General features: G+C 46.5%; 1 protein-coding gene across 1 annotated transcript in view; it reads right to left on the bottom strand.

The window, feature by feature from the left end:
• Positions 1 to 18298, bottom strand: part of LOC113109063 (immunoglobulin superfamily member 3-like) — a 35268-nt gene extending 16970 nt beyond the window's left edge. The window contains exon 1 of the mRNA XM_026272593.1: positions 18184 to 18298. Within this exon, the coding sequence (XP_026128378.1) occupies positions 18184 to 18253 (70 nt within the window). The 5' untranslated portion in view covers positions 18254 to 18298. The remainder of the gene's footprint in view (positions 1 to 18183) is intronic.
• Between the last annotated feature and the right edge of the window lie 325 nt (positions 18299 to 18623).

Genomic DNA, 18623 nt, shown 5'->3' with positions numbered 1-18623 from the left:
TTACACTGTTAAAGAGTTGGAATCCCATGCTAAACATGGACAAAGTTTCAAAAATTAAGTTGTACGTTTGAAGGAGTATTTCTGTTCCAAAAATACTCCTTCCGGTTTGTCACAAGTTTCGGAAAGTTTTTTTCGAGTATGGCTCTGTGTGACGAGATGGAGCCGAATTTCCTTATATGGGTCCTGAGGGCACGTCTGCCGGAAGAGCGCACGCTCCTGTATAGCAGAGCACTGAGTGAGAGCACAACAGGCATTCGCTGATCAGAGCGAGAGCGTCGCGAAATGTCACAAAAGGAGTGTTTTTAGTTACAACCCTGTACAGATTACCAAAGAAAAAACAGCATTAAGGGACCAGTGCATGGAGTTTATTTTTACAGAGCATCAACGGAGTTGTGTAAGTGTTTGTGTTTGTTCCCTGCATTTCTAAAATGCTTGTTTTACAAACAAAGCCCAGTTTGACGACGGATTTGTGTATCGCTTATTTCTTAAGGATGATGCAATCCCAACGAAAAAGGGTCACAATTGTGTGTTGGAACCACAGGCGGTGAGTAAAACTGCTTAAAATATCTCTGCCTCCTTGTTAGTGCATCCGCCTCCCATCGGAGACCCGGGTTCGAGCCCCGCTCGGAGCGATTCGTTGCTGCTGCTGCTCTCGTTCAATTTCAGCCTTCACAGCTGTCACAGCTTCCAAACGCTCTCAATGCAAAAGCCTACTCGCGCTCGTGATTCTTTAGCTCCGCCCACACGTCACGCCTCTAGGCGCTCGTGTTTTTCCGGGAAAAATCGGTAAAGACTATCTTTCTCTTATGAATATAATAAAACTAAATACTTTTTTGGAGTTATGAAGGATGCAGTACTACTCTATAGATACTCAATATTAACAGGATATTGAGTGAAAACGAGCATTTCACCCCCCCCTTAAATGTCACAAAGCTTCAAAAGCTATATTTTCTGAGTCATATAACAAGATAACGAATTTCAACAAGATGGCGGCGCGTCCACACGCAGCGGCTTCTCTCTGTCCCGACAGAACGGTGTTTTCGTGTTTTTTGTCTTGTGAGTCGCAGTGTTTTTGTACGTTGTCGTCGCGTCTACCTGTCTGTAAGCGCAAATACAGTCGCGAGTTTCTGCTCGATGTCGGCAGAACCGCATTTTTACAGTTAAACTCGCGGAGTTTGCACGCGGAACAGCTGCGGGATCTCGATCTGCTACGGAGGCCTTCACCATCACCGACCCCCACTACTGCATCTCGCCCGCAGCGGAGGCGCCACAAGCGGTGTGAGAGGAAGCAGAAGAGGGGTAGGCGCGGAGGTATCCGGGCTAGGCTAACGGCTAACCCACACGAGCCATCTATCCCCACCGTCGTACTGGCTAACGTATGCTCGTTGGACAATAAACTGGACTACATTCGATTACTACACTCAACTCAGAGGACTGTAAGAGACTGTTGTGTTTTTTTGTTCATGGAAACATGGCTCAGCAAAAGCGTTTCAGACGGCGCTATTCAGCTTGACCAGCTGACGTGCTAGCGAGCGGACAGAGCTCTCGTCGCGGGAGGAAAAACCCGCAGCGGTGGGCTTTGTGTTTACATCAATGACGCGTGGTGCCGTGATACTGTTGTGATCAGCAAACACTGCTCACCCCTGGTGGAGTTTATGATTATTAAATGCCGGCCGTTCTATCTGCCGAGGGAATATACTGCTATACTGCTCATTTCGGTGTACATTCCCCCATTCAACATCATCAGCAACAGGAACGACGCACTAAATGAACTGTACCAGCACATCAATGAGCAGCAGACAGCACACCCCGATGCTTTTCTCATCATAGCTGGGGATTTCAACCATGCTGACCTTAAGAGTGTGTTTCCAAAAATACACCAGCACATCAACTTTCCAACACGAGGTAATAACATCTTGGACTTTGTTTACACCACACAGAGAGGAGCTTACAAAGCCCTCCCCCTCCCCCACCTCGGAGCCTCAGACCACATCGTTGTTATGCTAATGCTTGCATACAGACCACTCATTAAAGTTGCCAAACCAGTTTACAAACAGTTTAAAGTGTTGCCAGAAGGATCATCAGAGATTCTTCAGGAGTGCTTCAACACAACTGACTGTGACATGTTTAAACAGTCTGCCACATGCAATAACACCACTGAGTACTCAGAGACTGTTACTGCCTACATCAATAAGTGTATTGATGATGTAACGGTCACAAAAACCATCACTGTCCGGGCCAACCAGAATCCATGGATGACAGGGGAGGTCTACAGACTCCTGAAGACACAGAACGCTGCCTTCAGAGCTGGAGATGAGGTGGGCCTGAGAACAGCTAGGGCCAACCTGTCCCGTGGCATCAGAGAGGCTAAGAGACAGCACTCCAGGAGGATATCTCACCAATTCAGCAACAGCAGAGACACTAGGAACCTGTGGCAGGGGATGCAGACCATTACGGACTACAAGCCCCCACCACGGACCTGTGACAACAACATCTCTCTGCTAAATGAACTGAACACCTTCTTCGCTTGCTTTGAGCAACAAAACAGCACCACTGCACAGAAGACTCCACCTCCTCCCGGTGACCAGGTGATGACGCTGACCCCAGACAGCGTGAAGAGATCCTTCAGCAGGATCAATGCCCGCAAAGCTCCGGGTCCTGAAAACATCCCTGGGCGTGTACTGAAAGTCTGTGCAGCAGAACTCACTGATGTCTTCACAGACATTTTTAACACCTCACTGAGTCAGCCTGTTGTTCCCACATGCTTTAAAACTACCACCATCATCCCAGTCCCGAAGAAGCCATCTCCATCCTGCTTCAATGACTACCGTCCTGTTGCACTTACCCCCATCCGCATGAAGTGCTTTGAACGGCTAGTCATGCACCACATCAAGTCAAGCACTCACCCATCTGGACAAAAAGGACTCATATGTCAGAATGCTATTCATAGACTTCAGTTCAGCATTCAACACAATCATCCCTCAACAGCTCATCTACAAGCTGAGTCAGCTGGGGCTCAACACTTCGCTGTGCAACTGGCTGTTGGACTTTCTGACTGGAAGACCTCAGGCAGTATGGGTCGGCAGCAACACATCCAGCACCATCACACTGAACACTGGGGCCCCCCAAGGATGTGTGCTGAGCCCCCTCTTCTTCACTCTGCTGACACATGACTGCACACCGTCACACAGCTCCAACCTCTTTATTAAGTTTGCCGATGACACGACTGTGGTGGGTCTCATTAGCAACAAAGATGAGACAAACTACAGGAGTGAGGTGAGCCGCCTGGCCAAGTGGTGCAGTGACAACAATCTCTCTCTGAACGTGGAGAAGACAAAGGAGATTGTTGTAGACTTCAGGAGAGCACACACTCAGCACGTTCCTTTGACCATCAACGGTACGACTGTGGAGAGAGTGAGCAGCACCAATTTCCTGGGTGTGCCCATCACAGAGGACCTCTCCTGGACTGAAAACACCGCAGCACTGGCCAAGAAATCCCAACAGCGTCTCTACTTCCTCCGCAAACTGAGAAGAGCCAGAGCCCCACCCCCCATCATGTACACCTTCTACAGAGGCACCACCGAGAGCATTATGTCGAGCTGCATCACTGTGTGGTACTGCGCCTGTAACGCGTCCTGCCGAAAACTCTGCAACGCATAGTGAGAGCAGCTGAGAAGATCATTGGTGTCTCTCTCCCCTCCCTCCAGGACATTTATGGAACACGTCTCACCCGCAAAGTCCTCTGCATCACAGGTGATCCCACCCACCCATCACACAGCTTCTTCAGCCTGCTACCATCAGGGAGGAGACTGCGGAGTCTCCAGGCCAGGACCAGCAGACTGAAGGACAGCTTCATCCACCAGGCTGTCAGGAAGCTGAACTCCCTCCCAAACCTGTCCCCTAACCTCTTCTTCCCCAGGCACCACTGAACTATGACCCCACCCCCCACCCCCGCTAATTATATGATGGCATGCACTAGTCACTTGTGCAGCATTGGTCTGCTCACTCGCCCCTTGTTAGTGAAAGTTCTTGAAGATTGAGACGCTTACACGGATGTCATATTTCTCGTTCTTTTTACTTCAGAACACAAGAAGAAAAAAGCCACACAACTCACCTACTTGACAAGGCTAAAAGATTAATAAAGTTATCAGCATACTTAGTGTGTACTTGAAGTATAACAGGGTGAGATACATCATTGTGATCTTTCAAAATAAACAAAAACATAATAAAAATAATAAAGTGTTTATAATTATTTACACTTAGCATCACATATGCTTCTATTCCGAAAATCTTAAATAATTATTCAACAACAAAAGTTACAACATGTAATTATCTATGAAGATTCGGGAGGAGCGCGTCAGATACTTAGCCTAATCATCACAGGTGGACCACAATCAAGTAATCAATCCCACAGTATAAATATCGCTGACTTACCTCTATCCATTGACGGTTTATCAGCATTTTGGTCCGCATGCACCATGTCCCAAAACCGAGATTCCTCGTCAGAAGACTCATCCAGCTCTTCCCCAGCCCCATCACTGCAGCCAGCCGGCTCCAAGGCCACCCCTTCCCGGCGTGGCAACCAAATCGAGCCCCAGGCTCCAACCCGCGGGCGCGGTACGGCGCGAGCAGCTACTCGCCTCCCAAGACGCCTAGGCCTACCTTCGCCGCCTCCGGCGAGAACCGCGGCTGACTCCCCCGCGTCCTCCTACCGCTCGGCCAGGCATACGATTCCGCCAATCGACAAATGGACGGTGTCGAGTCTGAGGCAGGCCCTGTCCAAAAACGACATCACACCATCAAGCAAGTTAAACAAATCCGAACTGTATGACTTGTATACAAAAAATCTAAATAATAACATTTCTCCCCAGTCTACCCCTGTACCAAAGAAACGACAAAAGAAAGGAGTACCTCAAAATTCGCCTCAAAGCACTCCACCATCCTCCGCCGCTAGGCCTAGCTCGCAGCGGCTATCAAGCCGTAGCAAGAGGCCTTCAGCAAGCCTAGGCCGCGCCCCGGTTCCAACCGCAAGGGCGCTCGCTATGTCGCCCGGAGCTCAGCCTCCTTCCGCGGCTCCAATTCCAACAGCTCAGGGCGCCGAAGCCCAAGGAGGCTCCTGGCCGCCTCCTCCACCCATCGCAGCCCCTCCATACGGAACTTTCTATACCAACACCGCAGCCCAGGCAAGCGCTTGGCCGAACAGTTCGCCACATACAGCGCCGCCTCCCGGTTCCTCCAGCTTCGCGCCCGCGGTCCAAACTAGCGCTTGGTCGAACTGGCTGTCACACAATGCCCCGCCTCCCGCTCTGCCGAAAACTCCGGGCCCGCGGCTCAAGCAAGCGCTTGGCCGCAATCGCTGCCAAACACAGCTCCGCCCCCAGTTGTCGCCACCACCCTCCTCCAAGCGAAATCCCCCCATTCACTCTTCACTGCTACACCAATGCCCATCCCATCAAACGCTGTCGCCCTCGAACCTCCCCAAGTGACCCACAGCATTCGGGCACAGATATTAGCAGGTGCGGATGTAGATCTCTCGTCTCTCCTTTCTCTCCTGCCCACATCCGATTCAAACCGCCAAATAGACTGCGGGGACTTCTCAGTCACGCTAAAAAATCCAAATCCCCTTTCATCTCGACTTCTCTCCTTCTCCGAATTCACCATCGCATTCAACCGCTACACCGAGATAATCTGCTCAGCCTTCCCCCACAGGCGACGCGAACTAAACGATTATTTGTCTATAATAGCCGAACTCGCGTTGTCCTACGGAGGGGGGCACTTCTACACTTACCACAAGCTTTTTTCCGCTAAATGTGCCATCCGAATAGCTCAGTGGAACCAGTGCCCTTACTGGGGAGCGATCGACTCCGACTTGCACAGTCGCGTATTCCTAGGCTGTAGGAGCATTTCGTGCGCAATCTGCAGGTCCGTGGCTCACTCCACCACAACCTGCCGACAAATAAACCCGGACGCAACCCAACACTCTCTTACTCCCCCGGCAAAATCCACCAGCTATGTCCCAAAATCAGTTACCGCAGCAAACTCACGCCTAGCCCAACCAGGAGAAGAAAGCACACAGCAATGTATCGCCTTCAACAACGGGAAATGCATCAGACAGCATTGCCGCTATCTACACTCCTGCAAGTTCTGTGGCGGTGCTCATGCACGCATAGTTTGCCCCGTGCATAAAGCCCTAAATAAAAATCTAAAAATTACCTATCGACTCCTGTGAATATTTTTCGCATGACCATTGAACTAGCACACCATCCCGACAAAGAATTTACTAATTATCTCCTGTCTGGCCTCAAACACGGTTTTAACCCGGGCGTCGTTTGCGAGCTTACCCAAAACACCGTCTGCCGTAATCTCCAATCCGCCCTCGCAGAGCCCGATATAGTAGCTAACCTCATCAAAAAAGAAGTCGAGTCAGGCTTCATGATCGGGCCCTTCAATACCCCCCCCCTTCAAAACGTTCAGAGTCAGCCCAATCGGAGTGGCTACGAGAAAATTTTCTGGTAAGAAACGCCTAATAGTAGACCTGTCATCTCCGCATAATTCTACAGTCCCGAGCATTAATAGTTTGATACCCCTCGACGAATTTTCACTCAAATACCAAGACATAGATCAGGCAGTCGAACTGATTAAAATCGCGGGCCGAGGAGCCTGGTTAGCAAAAATAGACATCACTTCTGCTTTCAAAGTGATGCCCATCCATCCGGATTTTTGGCACCTGTTCGGGATACGATGGCTCGAGAAATACTCTTTCGCCGTCCGGTTAACCTTCGGATGCAAAAGCAGCCCCAAAATTTTTGATATGCTATCAGAAGCCGTTTGCTGGATCCTTTCCAACAATTACGCAATCCCACATATTATCCATCTCTTAGATGACTTCCTGGTCATTTCATCGCCCAAGGCTATCCCAGCCGCCCATATCCTCACCGTCCAAAAAGTCTTTTCCGAGCTCGGGATTCCCATCGCTCAGGAAAAAACCATGGGTCCTGCCACAACCATAGAGTTCCTCGGCATCTACCTCGACTCAGCTAAATTTCAGCTCTCCCTGCCAAAGGAAAAGATTGATAGAATAATTCTCGTCTCATCCACCCTCCTCGACAGCCCTTGTTGTTCTAAACGCGAACTTCTTTCCCTGCTCGGGCATTTAAATTTCGCCATGCGCATAATTCCACAAGGACGCCCATTCATCGCGCACCTTCTAACACTCGCATCATCAGTTCACGCGCTCGAGGACCTCATCCCCCTAACCCATGCATGCCGCGACGAACTTAAATTATGGATCCTGTTCCTTAGACAATGGAACGGGCTTTCTTTTTTTTACAACAATTTAATCTCGTCTCCCATCGACTTGCAGCTGTTTACAGACGCGGCTCCCTCAATTGGTTTCGGAGGTTTCTACCAAGGCCGTTGGTTCGCGTCCACATGGCCCCCCCAGATGCAGGACTCGACCCAGTCCTCAGCTCTTTTCGAGCTCTATCCCCTCGTAGTAGCAGCCTTCCTGTGGGGCAATGAATGGACAACTAAAAGCATTTTAGTGCACTGCGACAACGAAGCCGTAGTTCAGTGCATAAACAAAGGCCGTTCTCACTCCCCCGCCCTCATGCCTCTCCTTAGACGCCTTATATGGATCGCAGCATGCGACCAATTCATAATTAGCGCAAAGCACGTCCCAGGTACAGAAAACCAAATCGCTGACTCCCTGTCTCGTTTTCTGTTTCAGAAATTCAGGACGCTGGCTCCAGAGGCGGACCAATTCCCCACTCCGGTTCCTCACTATTCAGAATTAATATTTCCGTAACTCACCCTCTAAAACCACTCCTCGAAGCATCACTGGACTCTATTCTCCAAGCAGTCTCTCCCAGAACCCTCCAGTCATACGTGACTGCATGGAGGTGCTTTAAGTCATTTCACCTCACCTATAACATCCCTTTCCCAGATTTTTCTCTACTCTCCATCACCTCTTTCATTTCGTTCCTCAACGGCACCAAGGGTCTCCAAGTCGGATCTATAAAAAACTACCTGAGCGGAGTCCAGTTTATTCACAAACTAATGACCGGCGCTCCTTCACCCGAAATAAATAATTCACAAACCTCCCTCCTAATCAAAGGGATCCAGCGATCCCAGCCCACCCATCCAGACACCAGAAAACCCATAACGCTAGATATCCTCACAAAATGTATCCACACCCTCCGCACAAATTACCAACCCCTCAGCATTGCCCGCACGCTCGACGCCATGTTCATCCTTGCCTTTTTCGGTTTTCTCAGGTGCTCGGAGCTTACGATCTCTTCCAAATTTAATCCTAAAATCAACCCCACCGTGTCAGACCTAACCATACTAGATGACGAAACAATCGCTTATTTAATCAAACAAAGCAAAACAGACCAAACCAACAAAGGCCATTTTATATACATTTTCAATCTCCCCTCCCCAATCCAGCCTTACCAATCCGTCCTCGCCTTTTTACACCTTAGAAATTCCCAGGCAAAATCCCCACACGAACCCCTATTCACCGACGAGTCCAAAAAACCAGTCACTCGTTTCTGGTTCCAAAAACACCTCAAATGCGTCCTGCAATTATCAGGCATCCCAGCGAACAATTTCTACACCCATCCATTTCGCATCGGGGCAGCAACTTCAGCTGCACAAAAAGGCCTCTCCAACCAACAGATCCAAACTCTAGGAAGATGGTCCTCAGAAGCATACCAAAGCTACATCAGAATAAACCAGTTTCACATAAAGAAAGCCCACCAAACCCTCATCGGCCATAAATAAATAAAAAAAAAAAAAAAAAAAAAAAAAACCCCAGCGACACATCCCTACTGAATACCGACGAGTAAATTCCTATTAATACCGCCGACTCCAGCCGCACACTCCCGGCCAAATAACCTAACCTTTTCTATCCTATGACCAGCGAGGCTTCTCTCTTCGATGACAGGAGCACGAGCTCCCTTCGGATGCCGACGAGAGCCTCCCGGCCAGACAACCTCACCTTTTCCATTCTGCGGCCAACAAGGCTTACCCGTTCGTTGCCAGGAGCTCACACTCCCTTCGGACGTAGGTGAAAGCCCCCGGCTACCTGCTTTTCCATTTCTGTCTTACGTACGGAGAGGTTTACCCGCCCAACGCATGGAGTCAAGGCTCCCATTGAACGTAGGCGAGAGCTTCCCGGCTAGACAACCTTACCTTTTCCGTCCTTTGGCCAGCGAGGCTTAACCGTTCTATCTGGGAGCTAAGCTCCTGTCGGACGAAGGTAAGAGCCTCCCGGCCGGACAACCTTTTCCGTCCTTCAGCCAGAGAGGTTTACCCGTTCGATTCCTGGAGCTAAGCTCCTATCGGACGTCGGTCCGAGCCTCCTGGCTAGACAACCTGACCTTTTCCACCCTTGGCCAGTGAGGCTTACCCGTCCGATGTGAGTGCTCCCATCGGACGCCGGCGACAGCCTCCTGGCCAGCCAACCACGACCCTACTGTGTGGTTCAGGTTACTAACCTACAAGCAAGCTGCTTAAATGCTGCAAGTACCTAACACACAATAAACTCTCCTTCCTTCCTATGGTCACCAAGGCTAAACCGTCTCTTGCCAGGAGTAGCAAACTCCCTTAAACGCCGACGACAGCCTAACGACCACGCAAACTTACCTTTTCCATCCTACGGCCTGCGAGGCTCACCCAGTTTGTCCCCGCCGGACGCTGGCAAGAGCCTCCTGGCCACCTATCGTTACCTTTTCTGTCCGCCATCCGGAGAGGCTTACCCGTTCGATGCGCGTGCTCCCTTCGGACGCCGGCGAGAGCCTCCCGGTTAGACAACCTTACCTTTTCCTTTTCTATGGTCAGCGAGGCTTACCCGTTCGATGTGTGTGCTCCCTTCGGACGCTGGCGAGAGCCTCTTGGACAGACTTGCTTTACGTTTCCACCCTACGGTCGGCGAGGCTTACCCGTTCGATGTGTGTGCTCCCTTCGAACATCGGCAACAGTCTCTCGGCCACACAACTTACCTTTCCATTTGACGGTAGGCGAGGCTTAACCGTCCGACGCCACGAGTCTCGTCCTCTCGCCAAATCCTGCAAAAAAAAAAAAAAAAAAAAAAAAAAAAAAAAAGCTACCCTCAGCTACTCTCACATCTTTTAACCCCGTCTGGCGAGGCTTACCCGTTCGATGTTCTGAGTTTGAGGCCCCATCGGATGCTGCGAGAGTCCTCCCAGTCGGGTTTTCCTTTCCAACCCTCCCCGTCCGCCGAGGCTTACCCGTCTGTCGCGTGCGCTCCCTTCAGACGTCTGGCGAGAGTCTCCCGGACGGGCCTATGGATCTCCCTTCGGATGTTGCCAGAGTCCTCCTTGTCGGCTGGCCCAAAAGCTTTTTATCTGCCTAACCGAGAGGACCCAGACGTCCGTCATCCTGAGTCTCAATCTCCTGTCGGAGGCTTCATGGGCCCTCTCGGTCAGCGTTAGGCCCTTCACCCACTGAATAGCAGGGGCTATCAGCCAGTAGGGCCCGTACGCCGACACCGTGACCTATTCCGGTCGAGGCAACTCGGGTCCTCCCGGTCGGGCACCACAACCACGCCGCTCCTCCTCATCGGCCGGCAGGGCTCACCGATCCAACGCCAAAAAACTCCAGTTGAGCATCGGCCCGAGCCCTACCGACCGGGCGCCAACAACCACGTAGTTCACTAGCTGCAGCTGGTAGGGCCTACTCTCTCAACGCCCAAGTCGCTCCCTCCGGAGTACGTAGGCCCTTCCAGCCTGCCAACGAGATAACTTCTCAGAAACCAAATCAGCCCCCGCCAGTACTCTGCTTTTTGGGGGGCATTCTTTAAACTGGCGGCTGTCCTCCTGTACATTTGCCTTTTTGGGGGGTACTCTAGCTTCGGGCAATTCCCGAGCTCGGAGCCCTTCCCCGGACAGCACGCCAAATACGCATACCATACCTCAGCTAATTACATGTAAGCGTGAACTAGTGAAATGTAATTATCTATGAAGATTCGGGAGGAGCGCGTCAGATACTTAGCCTAATCATCACAGGTGGACCACAATCAAGTAATCAATCCCACAGTATAAATATCGCTGACTTACCTCTATCCATTGACGGTTTATCAGCATCCCTCCTCCACCCCATCTCCTCACTTCAAGTTCACTTTACAATATACGGGGAAGGGGGGGTACTCTAGCTTCGGGCAATTCCCGAGCTCGGAGCCCTTCCCCGGACAGCACGCCAAATACGCATACCATACCTCAGCTAATTATATGTAAGCGTGAACTAGTGAAATCCTCCCACCCGATGAACTAGGTTCATCTATACTAATTTTAAGGACGTTGAATTAAATTAACTCCAAGGGATATAGCAGTTGCACAGGTCTTCTTAACACACTGCCTGATGAAGTACGGACAATGCATGAACGTACCAGGCCATCTCTTCCTGAATTCAATTTTAAAATTCTTCCCATTTTCCAAGTTTGTCGGGGTACTTTGTCATCTCCAACTAGGACAACATCACCTTCCTTCAGCATAGTTGCTTTTATTGAATCACTCTTATGAGCTGACTTTAAGTCCATCAAATAGTCTTTTCGCCAGCGGTTCCAAAATGTAGTTAGAAGTCTCTGACGGTACTTCCCTCGGCGAACAACATGCTCTTTAGTCAGAATAGAGGAATTAGACTCAGAGACCACAGTCTCTGGTGGCAGAGAGGTTAGTCTTTGCCCTACCAGGAAATGTGAAGGCGTCAGAGGTTGGGGCTCATTGGCATCATTGTGTACGTACGAAAGTGGTCTAGAATTTATAACTGCTTCTACTTCTGTCAAAATAGTAGTCATCTCTTCAAAGTTTAGTGAGGCCTTTCCTAGGACTTTTTTCAGACAATTCTTTACTGATCTAACAAGTCTCTCCCAAAAGCCTCCCCACCATGCCGCGTGTTCCACAATAAATTTCCAAGTAATAAAATTTGAAGAAAAGAAATCTGTAAGCTCAGAGGTTTTAAATGATCTCCACAGTTCCTTTAAATCTTGGTCTGCCCTTTTGAATGTTTTTGCGTTGTCCGAGTATATTATTTTGCACAGACCTCTTCTTGCTATAAATCTTTTCAGAGCAAGGAGGAATTTATCTGTGGTCCGATCAGACACTAACTCTAAATGTATCACCCGAGTAACAGCACATGTAAAAAGTGCAATATATGCCTTTTTTGGTACACCATTAGATTTAACATATAATGGGCCAGCAAAATCGACCCCTGTGACTTCAAAGGGTGGTGCTTCAGTAACTCTGTCCTTTGGCAGAGGTGCAGTAGTTTGCTGAGCTGCCTTGGCTTTCAATCTATTACAAACATGACAGTGTCCTACTATTTGCTTCACAAGCTGTCGGCCACGCAAAATCCAATATTTCTCTCTAACCTGAACCAGTGTATCTCTTACACCTGAATTCATCACTCTTTCATGATAACTCTGAACTAGTAATTCTGAATATCTTTGCTTTGTGGGGAGCACCCATGGGTGCCATTCTCTGAAGCTGAACTGTTGCAATCGTCCACCTACACTAATGAGTTCATTTTCATCTAAGAAGGGTTTCAAATCATTGATCTTTGAGTCTTTGTCAACCATTTGTCCTAGTTTGAGCAAATGTATTTCCTTGCTGAAACTCTGTTCCTGGGTCATCTTTACCCAGTACATTTCAGCTGCAAGAAGTTCTTTTGCTGTGAGCTCGCCTTGGATTTTACATCTTGATCGGGCATTAGTTATGAACCTCTTTATCCATGCAGTCATTCGCAACACTGTCTTCAGTCTGCTAAATTTTGATAAATCCAAAAGAGGTTCTGTTGTTGAAACACCACTAAACTGCACGGTGACCTAAAACTTAGACCTCAGTTCAATGTTCATTTCAGCAACACAATTTTGCTCAGGCTCTTCCAAGTGAGCTGGAACTAAAGATGCCGGCCCATACCACCAGAGTTCACTCTGTATGAGATCATCTACGCTCTTTCCTCGAGTGGCTAAATCAGCGGGATTGTCTTTCCCATTACAATGGGACCAAGATTCAGGGTTTGTGAGATTCTGTATTTCAGCTACTCGATTACCTACAAATGGTTTCCATTTCTGTGCAGAACTCTGTATCCAGTGTAAGACAATTACTGAATCTGTCCATATGTGAATTTGATTTTTCTCCATCTTCAAGGGACGAAGCAGATTATGTCCCATTCTAGCTCCGATTAGAGCTCCCATTAACTCTAAACGTGGTAAAGTAAGCTTCTTCAAAGGAGCAACTCGTGCCTTTGATGCTACAAAACTGTTTACAGTTTCTCCATTTTCATTTTTTCCTTGTAGGTATGCAACTGCGCTGTACACCCTTTCACTAGCATCACAAAACACGTGCAATTTGTGCGATTGAACACTAGGTTAATTCTCTATTTTGTACCATCTTGGTATAGCAATCAAACGAAGCTGTGGCACTTCACTACACCACTGATTCCACTTCCTTGACAATTCAGAAGGCAAATGTTCATCCCAACTAAGTCCTCTTTCCCACATTCCTTTGAAGAAGACATTTCACTCTAACAGTAAAGGGAGTTAGGAATCCTATGGGGTCAAAGATACGGGATGATGTTTGCAACACATTTCTCTTTGTGTTTTCTTTCCTCTCCAAAACACTCAACAGTTGCTTGAAATCAAACACAAAATCATCGCTTTCTGGTCTCCATACTAAACCTAATACCTTCAGTACATTTCCACTACTGTCTGATACTAAGTTTTGCTCCATTGCATTCCCTGTCCATCTTGCTCTCAGTTCTGGTGAATTCGTCACCCATTTACACAATTTCATGCCTGCATCCAGTAAGATGTCCCTGGCAGCTGTAGAAATAGTGTGTGCCTCATCCACTTCACGAGAACTCAAAATGAAATCATCCACGTAGAGCGATTCTCTCAAGGCTTCCACTGCCTTAGGCTGTTCTGACTCCTTTTGTTGAATGTGATGCCTAATAGTTGCAGCTAACAGGAATGGACTTGGGGACACTCCGAAAACCACTCTACACATTCGCATAATGCGTATATAATTTTTCTTATCATCAGTTGGAGAACCGTGTAGCCACAGGAATCTGACAGCATCCTTCTCTTTTTCTGCCAAAGCGATCTGCAAGAATGCCTTTGTGATGTCAGCAGTAAATGCAATTTTGTGCAATCTGAACTTGACAAGCACATCTAGCAAGTCAGGATTCAAGTTTGGTCCTGCAAGCAAGCAGTTGTTTAGTGATGGACAACCCTCCGCATGTGAGGATGCATCAAACACTACCCTTAGTGTAGTTGTTGGTTTGTCTTCTCTGAGTACAGCATGGTGTGGTATATAATATTAAACAGCACCTGTCTCCTTTACTTGTGAATCATTGCCTGGAACATCTTCACAAATGCCTTGTTGTAAATAGTCTTGTATTACGTCTTTGTATTGTGTGTAAAAGGTTACATCAGCTTTTAGAGTTTTCTGCAGCCTTTCAAACCTTGTCTTAGCCACCTTGAAATTATTTAGTAGTTCTTGTTTATTTGGTTTCCAAGGTAATTCAACCTGATAACGACCATCCTTAAACCTTACTGTCTGGTTAAAGTGTTGTACGTCTTCTATTTCTTCTGCACTCTCAGTTGTCTTGTTTAGTATGCCCAAAGACTCTACTTCCCAAAAAGCACGCAACTGTTTTGAAATATGCGTATCTTCTTCTAAACAAATTTGCATGCAGGTTGTGTCAGGTACACTCAACATGGGAATTGGTCCTTGAACAGTCCATCCAAAAATACTTTCCAGGGCTACAAGAGATTCAGTTAATCTCTCAACTCTACCTGATACTATTTGCCAGTAGTAGTCTGCTCCTATTAATACTGAAAGCTCAGAATCATTGGTGTCCTCAGAGAAAAAATCTGCAAGTTGCAGACCCTTAGCTTTAAGCTTATTTTGCACATGTTCTCCAGGAACTTTCATAACAGCAGTACAGATTTGAGACGTCCCTATTGCTGCGATTTCTATTTTTTCATTTTCATTCCATACACTTTCAAGTGTCAATTTCACGATGTTACGTTCTGTACTCACAGGACACTCAGCTCCGAAAGTGTGAAGATTCAAAGTCTCTTTTTTCAGCACTGGTAATTCTAGTGTTTTCACAAGATTCTCTCGCACAAAGCTTCTTTGGCTGCCTCCATCCAATAAACAACGTACTAATTTTTTACCTGCTGGACCTTCTATCCATGCCTTAATTGTCTGAAGCAGCACAGTTGGTTGCCCTTCAGCCTTTGGTTTTACAGTGTTCGACAAAGACAACACTACAGCTTCAGAGCTAGTGTTGCTATCTTCCACACTATCGTTTTTGTTCTCAGGCTGCTTATGATTTTGCTCACAGATTGACTGATGGTGCTTACATCCACACTTAGCACAGTTAACTCCTTTAACCCTACAGAACTTTGCTATGTGTTTAGGACCCAAACAAGCAAAACATTTTCCCATTTTTCTTAGCTTGTCTTTTCGAGCAGACACTGAATACTCAGAGCAATTTTCAGGCTTATGGTTCAGGTTCTCACAATATATAGAAGCCTTGGGAACATGACTAACAGTGTGCAGTGCAGCTGCAGAAGACATTGTCCATTTTTTATGCCTTGGTTCATGAATCATCTCAGGTTTAGCGAAAGATCTATTACTCATCTGTTTGTCCCTTTTTGAACTTTCTGGTCTAGTTAGTTGCAGTGCTCTTTCTCAGCTTTGCACTTCCTTTTGTAGAAATTGAATAAGCTCAGGCACTTTCCATTCAGCATCAAAGTCCAACTGACGAGTATAAGCTAAAGCAATGTCCTCTGGCATCAATTGCAATAACACAGGGCATAAAAGACTGCCATACGTGTCACAAGGAACACCCAGAGATTCCAAAACTACGAATTTGAATTTCACATTCATCATATAAACTTCTCAACGCGTTTACGTCTGATGATCTCTTTACAGGAGTCAAATTAAGCAGTTTAGACATGTGAGCACTGATAACAATATCCTTCCTTCCAAATCTGTTCTGTAACAATTCAATAGCTGCATCATAATTACTGTCCGTCAGAGTGAGCCCTGATACTGCTTTGGCCGCTGCGTCAGCCAAATACGTTTTCAAATGTCTCTTTCTTACACAGCGCTTCATTAGAATGAATTGCGGCTTCATACTGACTCCAAAACTCCTGCCACTTGCTTATTTCTCCTGTAAACTTATCAATAACCAATTTGGGGAGCTTGACAGACTGTTTTTCTGGCCGTCTTTCTTGATTTGCATAGGCGTTTTTTACCCATTCACTCTCTTGTTCACGCTCCCTTTCTATCATTCTCACTGCACGGGATTTCCACATGATAATGCGGTCCTGATAATCCAGCGCACTTTCTGTCTCTCTCTCCAGATCATCCGTGGGAGTTTCGTTTTCGATGCCTCTGTCAAGATCCACCAAGCTTTCTTCTTTCGTCGATAACATTGAAAGTAACTCGCGCAGCTTTTCACAGTCTGGTTCTTTTTACCAATCTCTTCTTGCATATTGTGACGGCTGGTGAAAAGACAGTCCGGAAACAATAGCGAGTTAACAGGATTTAATGAGATGATGAGATATAGTACAAAGACACACAAAGACGATGAGGCGATAACACTCCAGGGAGACGATGGACGGTGAGAAATCCAGATGGTAGTGGAGTGTAGGTGAGGAGTCCGGGTCTTGACGGCGTGAGGCAGCAGGAGAGAGTGGCACAGGAACTGCGGGGAACAGAGCCGAAGGTAAGTGTCCGTGGCTGAGTGATCGTGCGGAGAGTGGATGAGGTTCTGGGGAAACACAGGCATCCAATGCAAACTACACAGAAGCCAGACGGGGGTAAACACAAAGACATGAAACAACGATCTCACAAACACAAGACGTGAGACAAGCCATTATATAGGAGATGAGTAATGAGTGGCAGCTGTTGCTGATACAATTAACAGAGATGCCCTCAACTAATCAGTGCAGATGCAGAACACACAGAATTCACCACAAAGTGTAAACAACCCGAGATCACGGTTTACCAACCGTGACACATATGAGTCAGTAACTTCGTCGTTGAGCTGCGGATTGTTTTCCTCTTCTTCTTCATCCGTTCTAATGTTCAGCCATCTTCATTAAACTTACTTTCACTTTCCTACTCTGAGATTCTTATTCCGCGACCATTCTGTGACGCTATCCCGGGTTTCGGCACCAAAAAATGTTAGTGAAAGTTCTTGAAGATTGAGACGCTTACACGGATGTCATATTTCTCGTTCTTTTTACTTCAGAACACAAGAAGAAAAAAGCCACACAACTCACCTACTTGACAAGGCTAAAAGATTAATAAAGTTATCAGCATACTTAGTGTGTACTTGAAGTATAACAGGGTGAGATACATCATTGCGATCTTTCAAAATAAACAAAAACATAATAAAAATAATAAAGTGTTTATAATTATTTACACTTAGCATCACATATGCTTCTATTCCGAAAATCTTAAATAATTATTCAACAACAAAAGTTACAACACCCCTCACTACCTCATCTGGCATGGAACTGACTCATTCCACTACCTCATCAGTCAGTTAAATAACTGCTCTTGGTCACTTGTCACTTTAATCAGACTTAATAAGATATTCTTAATAAGTAATTTTTTGCACTAAAAAATCTTCATTGATTTGCACTATATCTGTCATTTACCTTGCGCTGCTTTATTTAACTTTATTTTTAACTTTATTTTTAATTTTATTATGTGTCTTTTTTTATCATTCCCTTATTGTATAGTTGTATCTACATTTTATATTTGATCTAGTTATTTTTGTAGGCTTTAATGTTAATGTTATCTGCAGGCACCTGGGTCTGAGAGTAACGCAATTTCGATTCTCTGTATGTATGTACTGTACATGTGGAAATTGACAATAAAGCAGACTTGAAATTGAACTTGAATAAACCACTTGCATGTAACGTTTATTTCATTTTTAAAGCCTTATGGTAGTGAAAGTAATCACCATCCACATTCATTGTATGGGAAATCCAGCTTGAATGTTTATTAGCCTTTTTGCATCTCACATAAGATTTGATTTAACATGAGGGTGAGAAAATTAAATAATGTCCCAAAACTTCTATATCCTCAGAGAAAATAAGTCAAGGTTCATATTTGTGATTCAGTTCAGTCTTACCCCACTGCAGCAGTCCTGTGAGACACAACAATAGTGGCAGCTTCCACTTTTGGCACCAAAAGTCTACCATCCTTAAACTGATCGATCCGTCTGCTTTCTTATCTCTAAGTTATTGCAGGTTTTACTGAGAGTGCCTTAAACCTGATATATGTTATCTGAAACAAGCAACTGTGACATCACATGAAGAGGAAACAAGTGTGATAAATATGGTTTCCCGTCGTCTGGCACCACACTGATCTTCACATGCGTCAATGTCCTCAAATTCTCATTACTGCGTATGTGGACAGAACAATACAACATACCAGCAGTTGTTTTTTTTAATGCACCATTATTTGATTATACACAGTGAGTGTTTCTATAAAGTGATTACATTTTAACAGAAAGTTGCAAAATCTGTTCTGAAAAAAAAGAAAAAAAATACATTAATGTCTATGTTAATG

Source organism: Carassius auratus, chromosome 9 (genome assembly GCF_003368295.1).
Source record: "Carassius auratus strain Wakin chromosome 9, ASM336829v1, whole genome shotgun sequence".
In the NCBI taxonomy this organism is placed as follows: Eukaryota; Metazoa; Chordata; class Actinopteri; order Cypriniformes; family Cyprinidae; genus Carassius; species Carassius auratus.
This window is presented reverse-complemented; position numbering and strand designations above follow the sequence as displayed.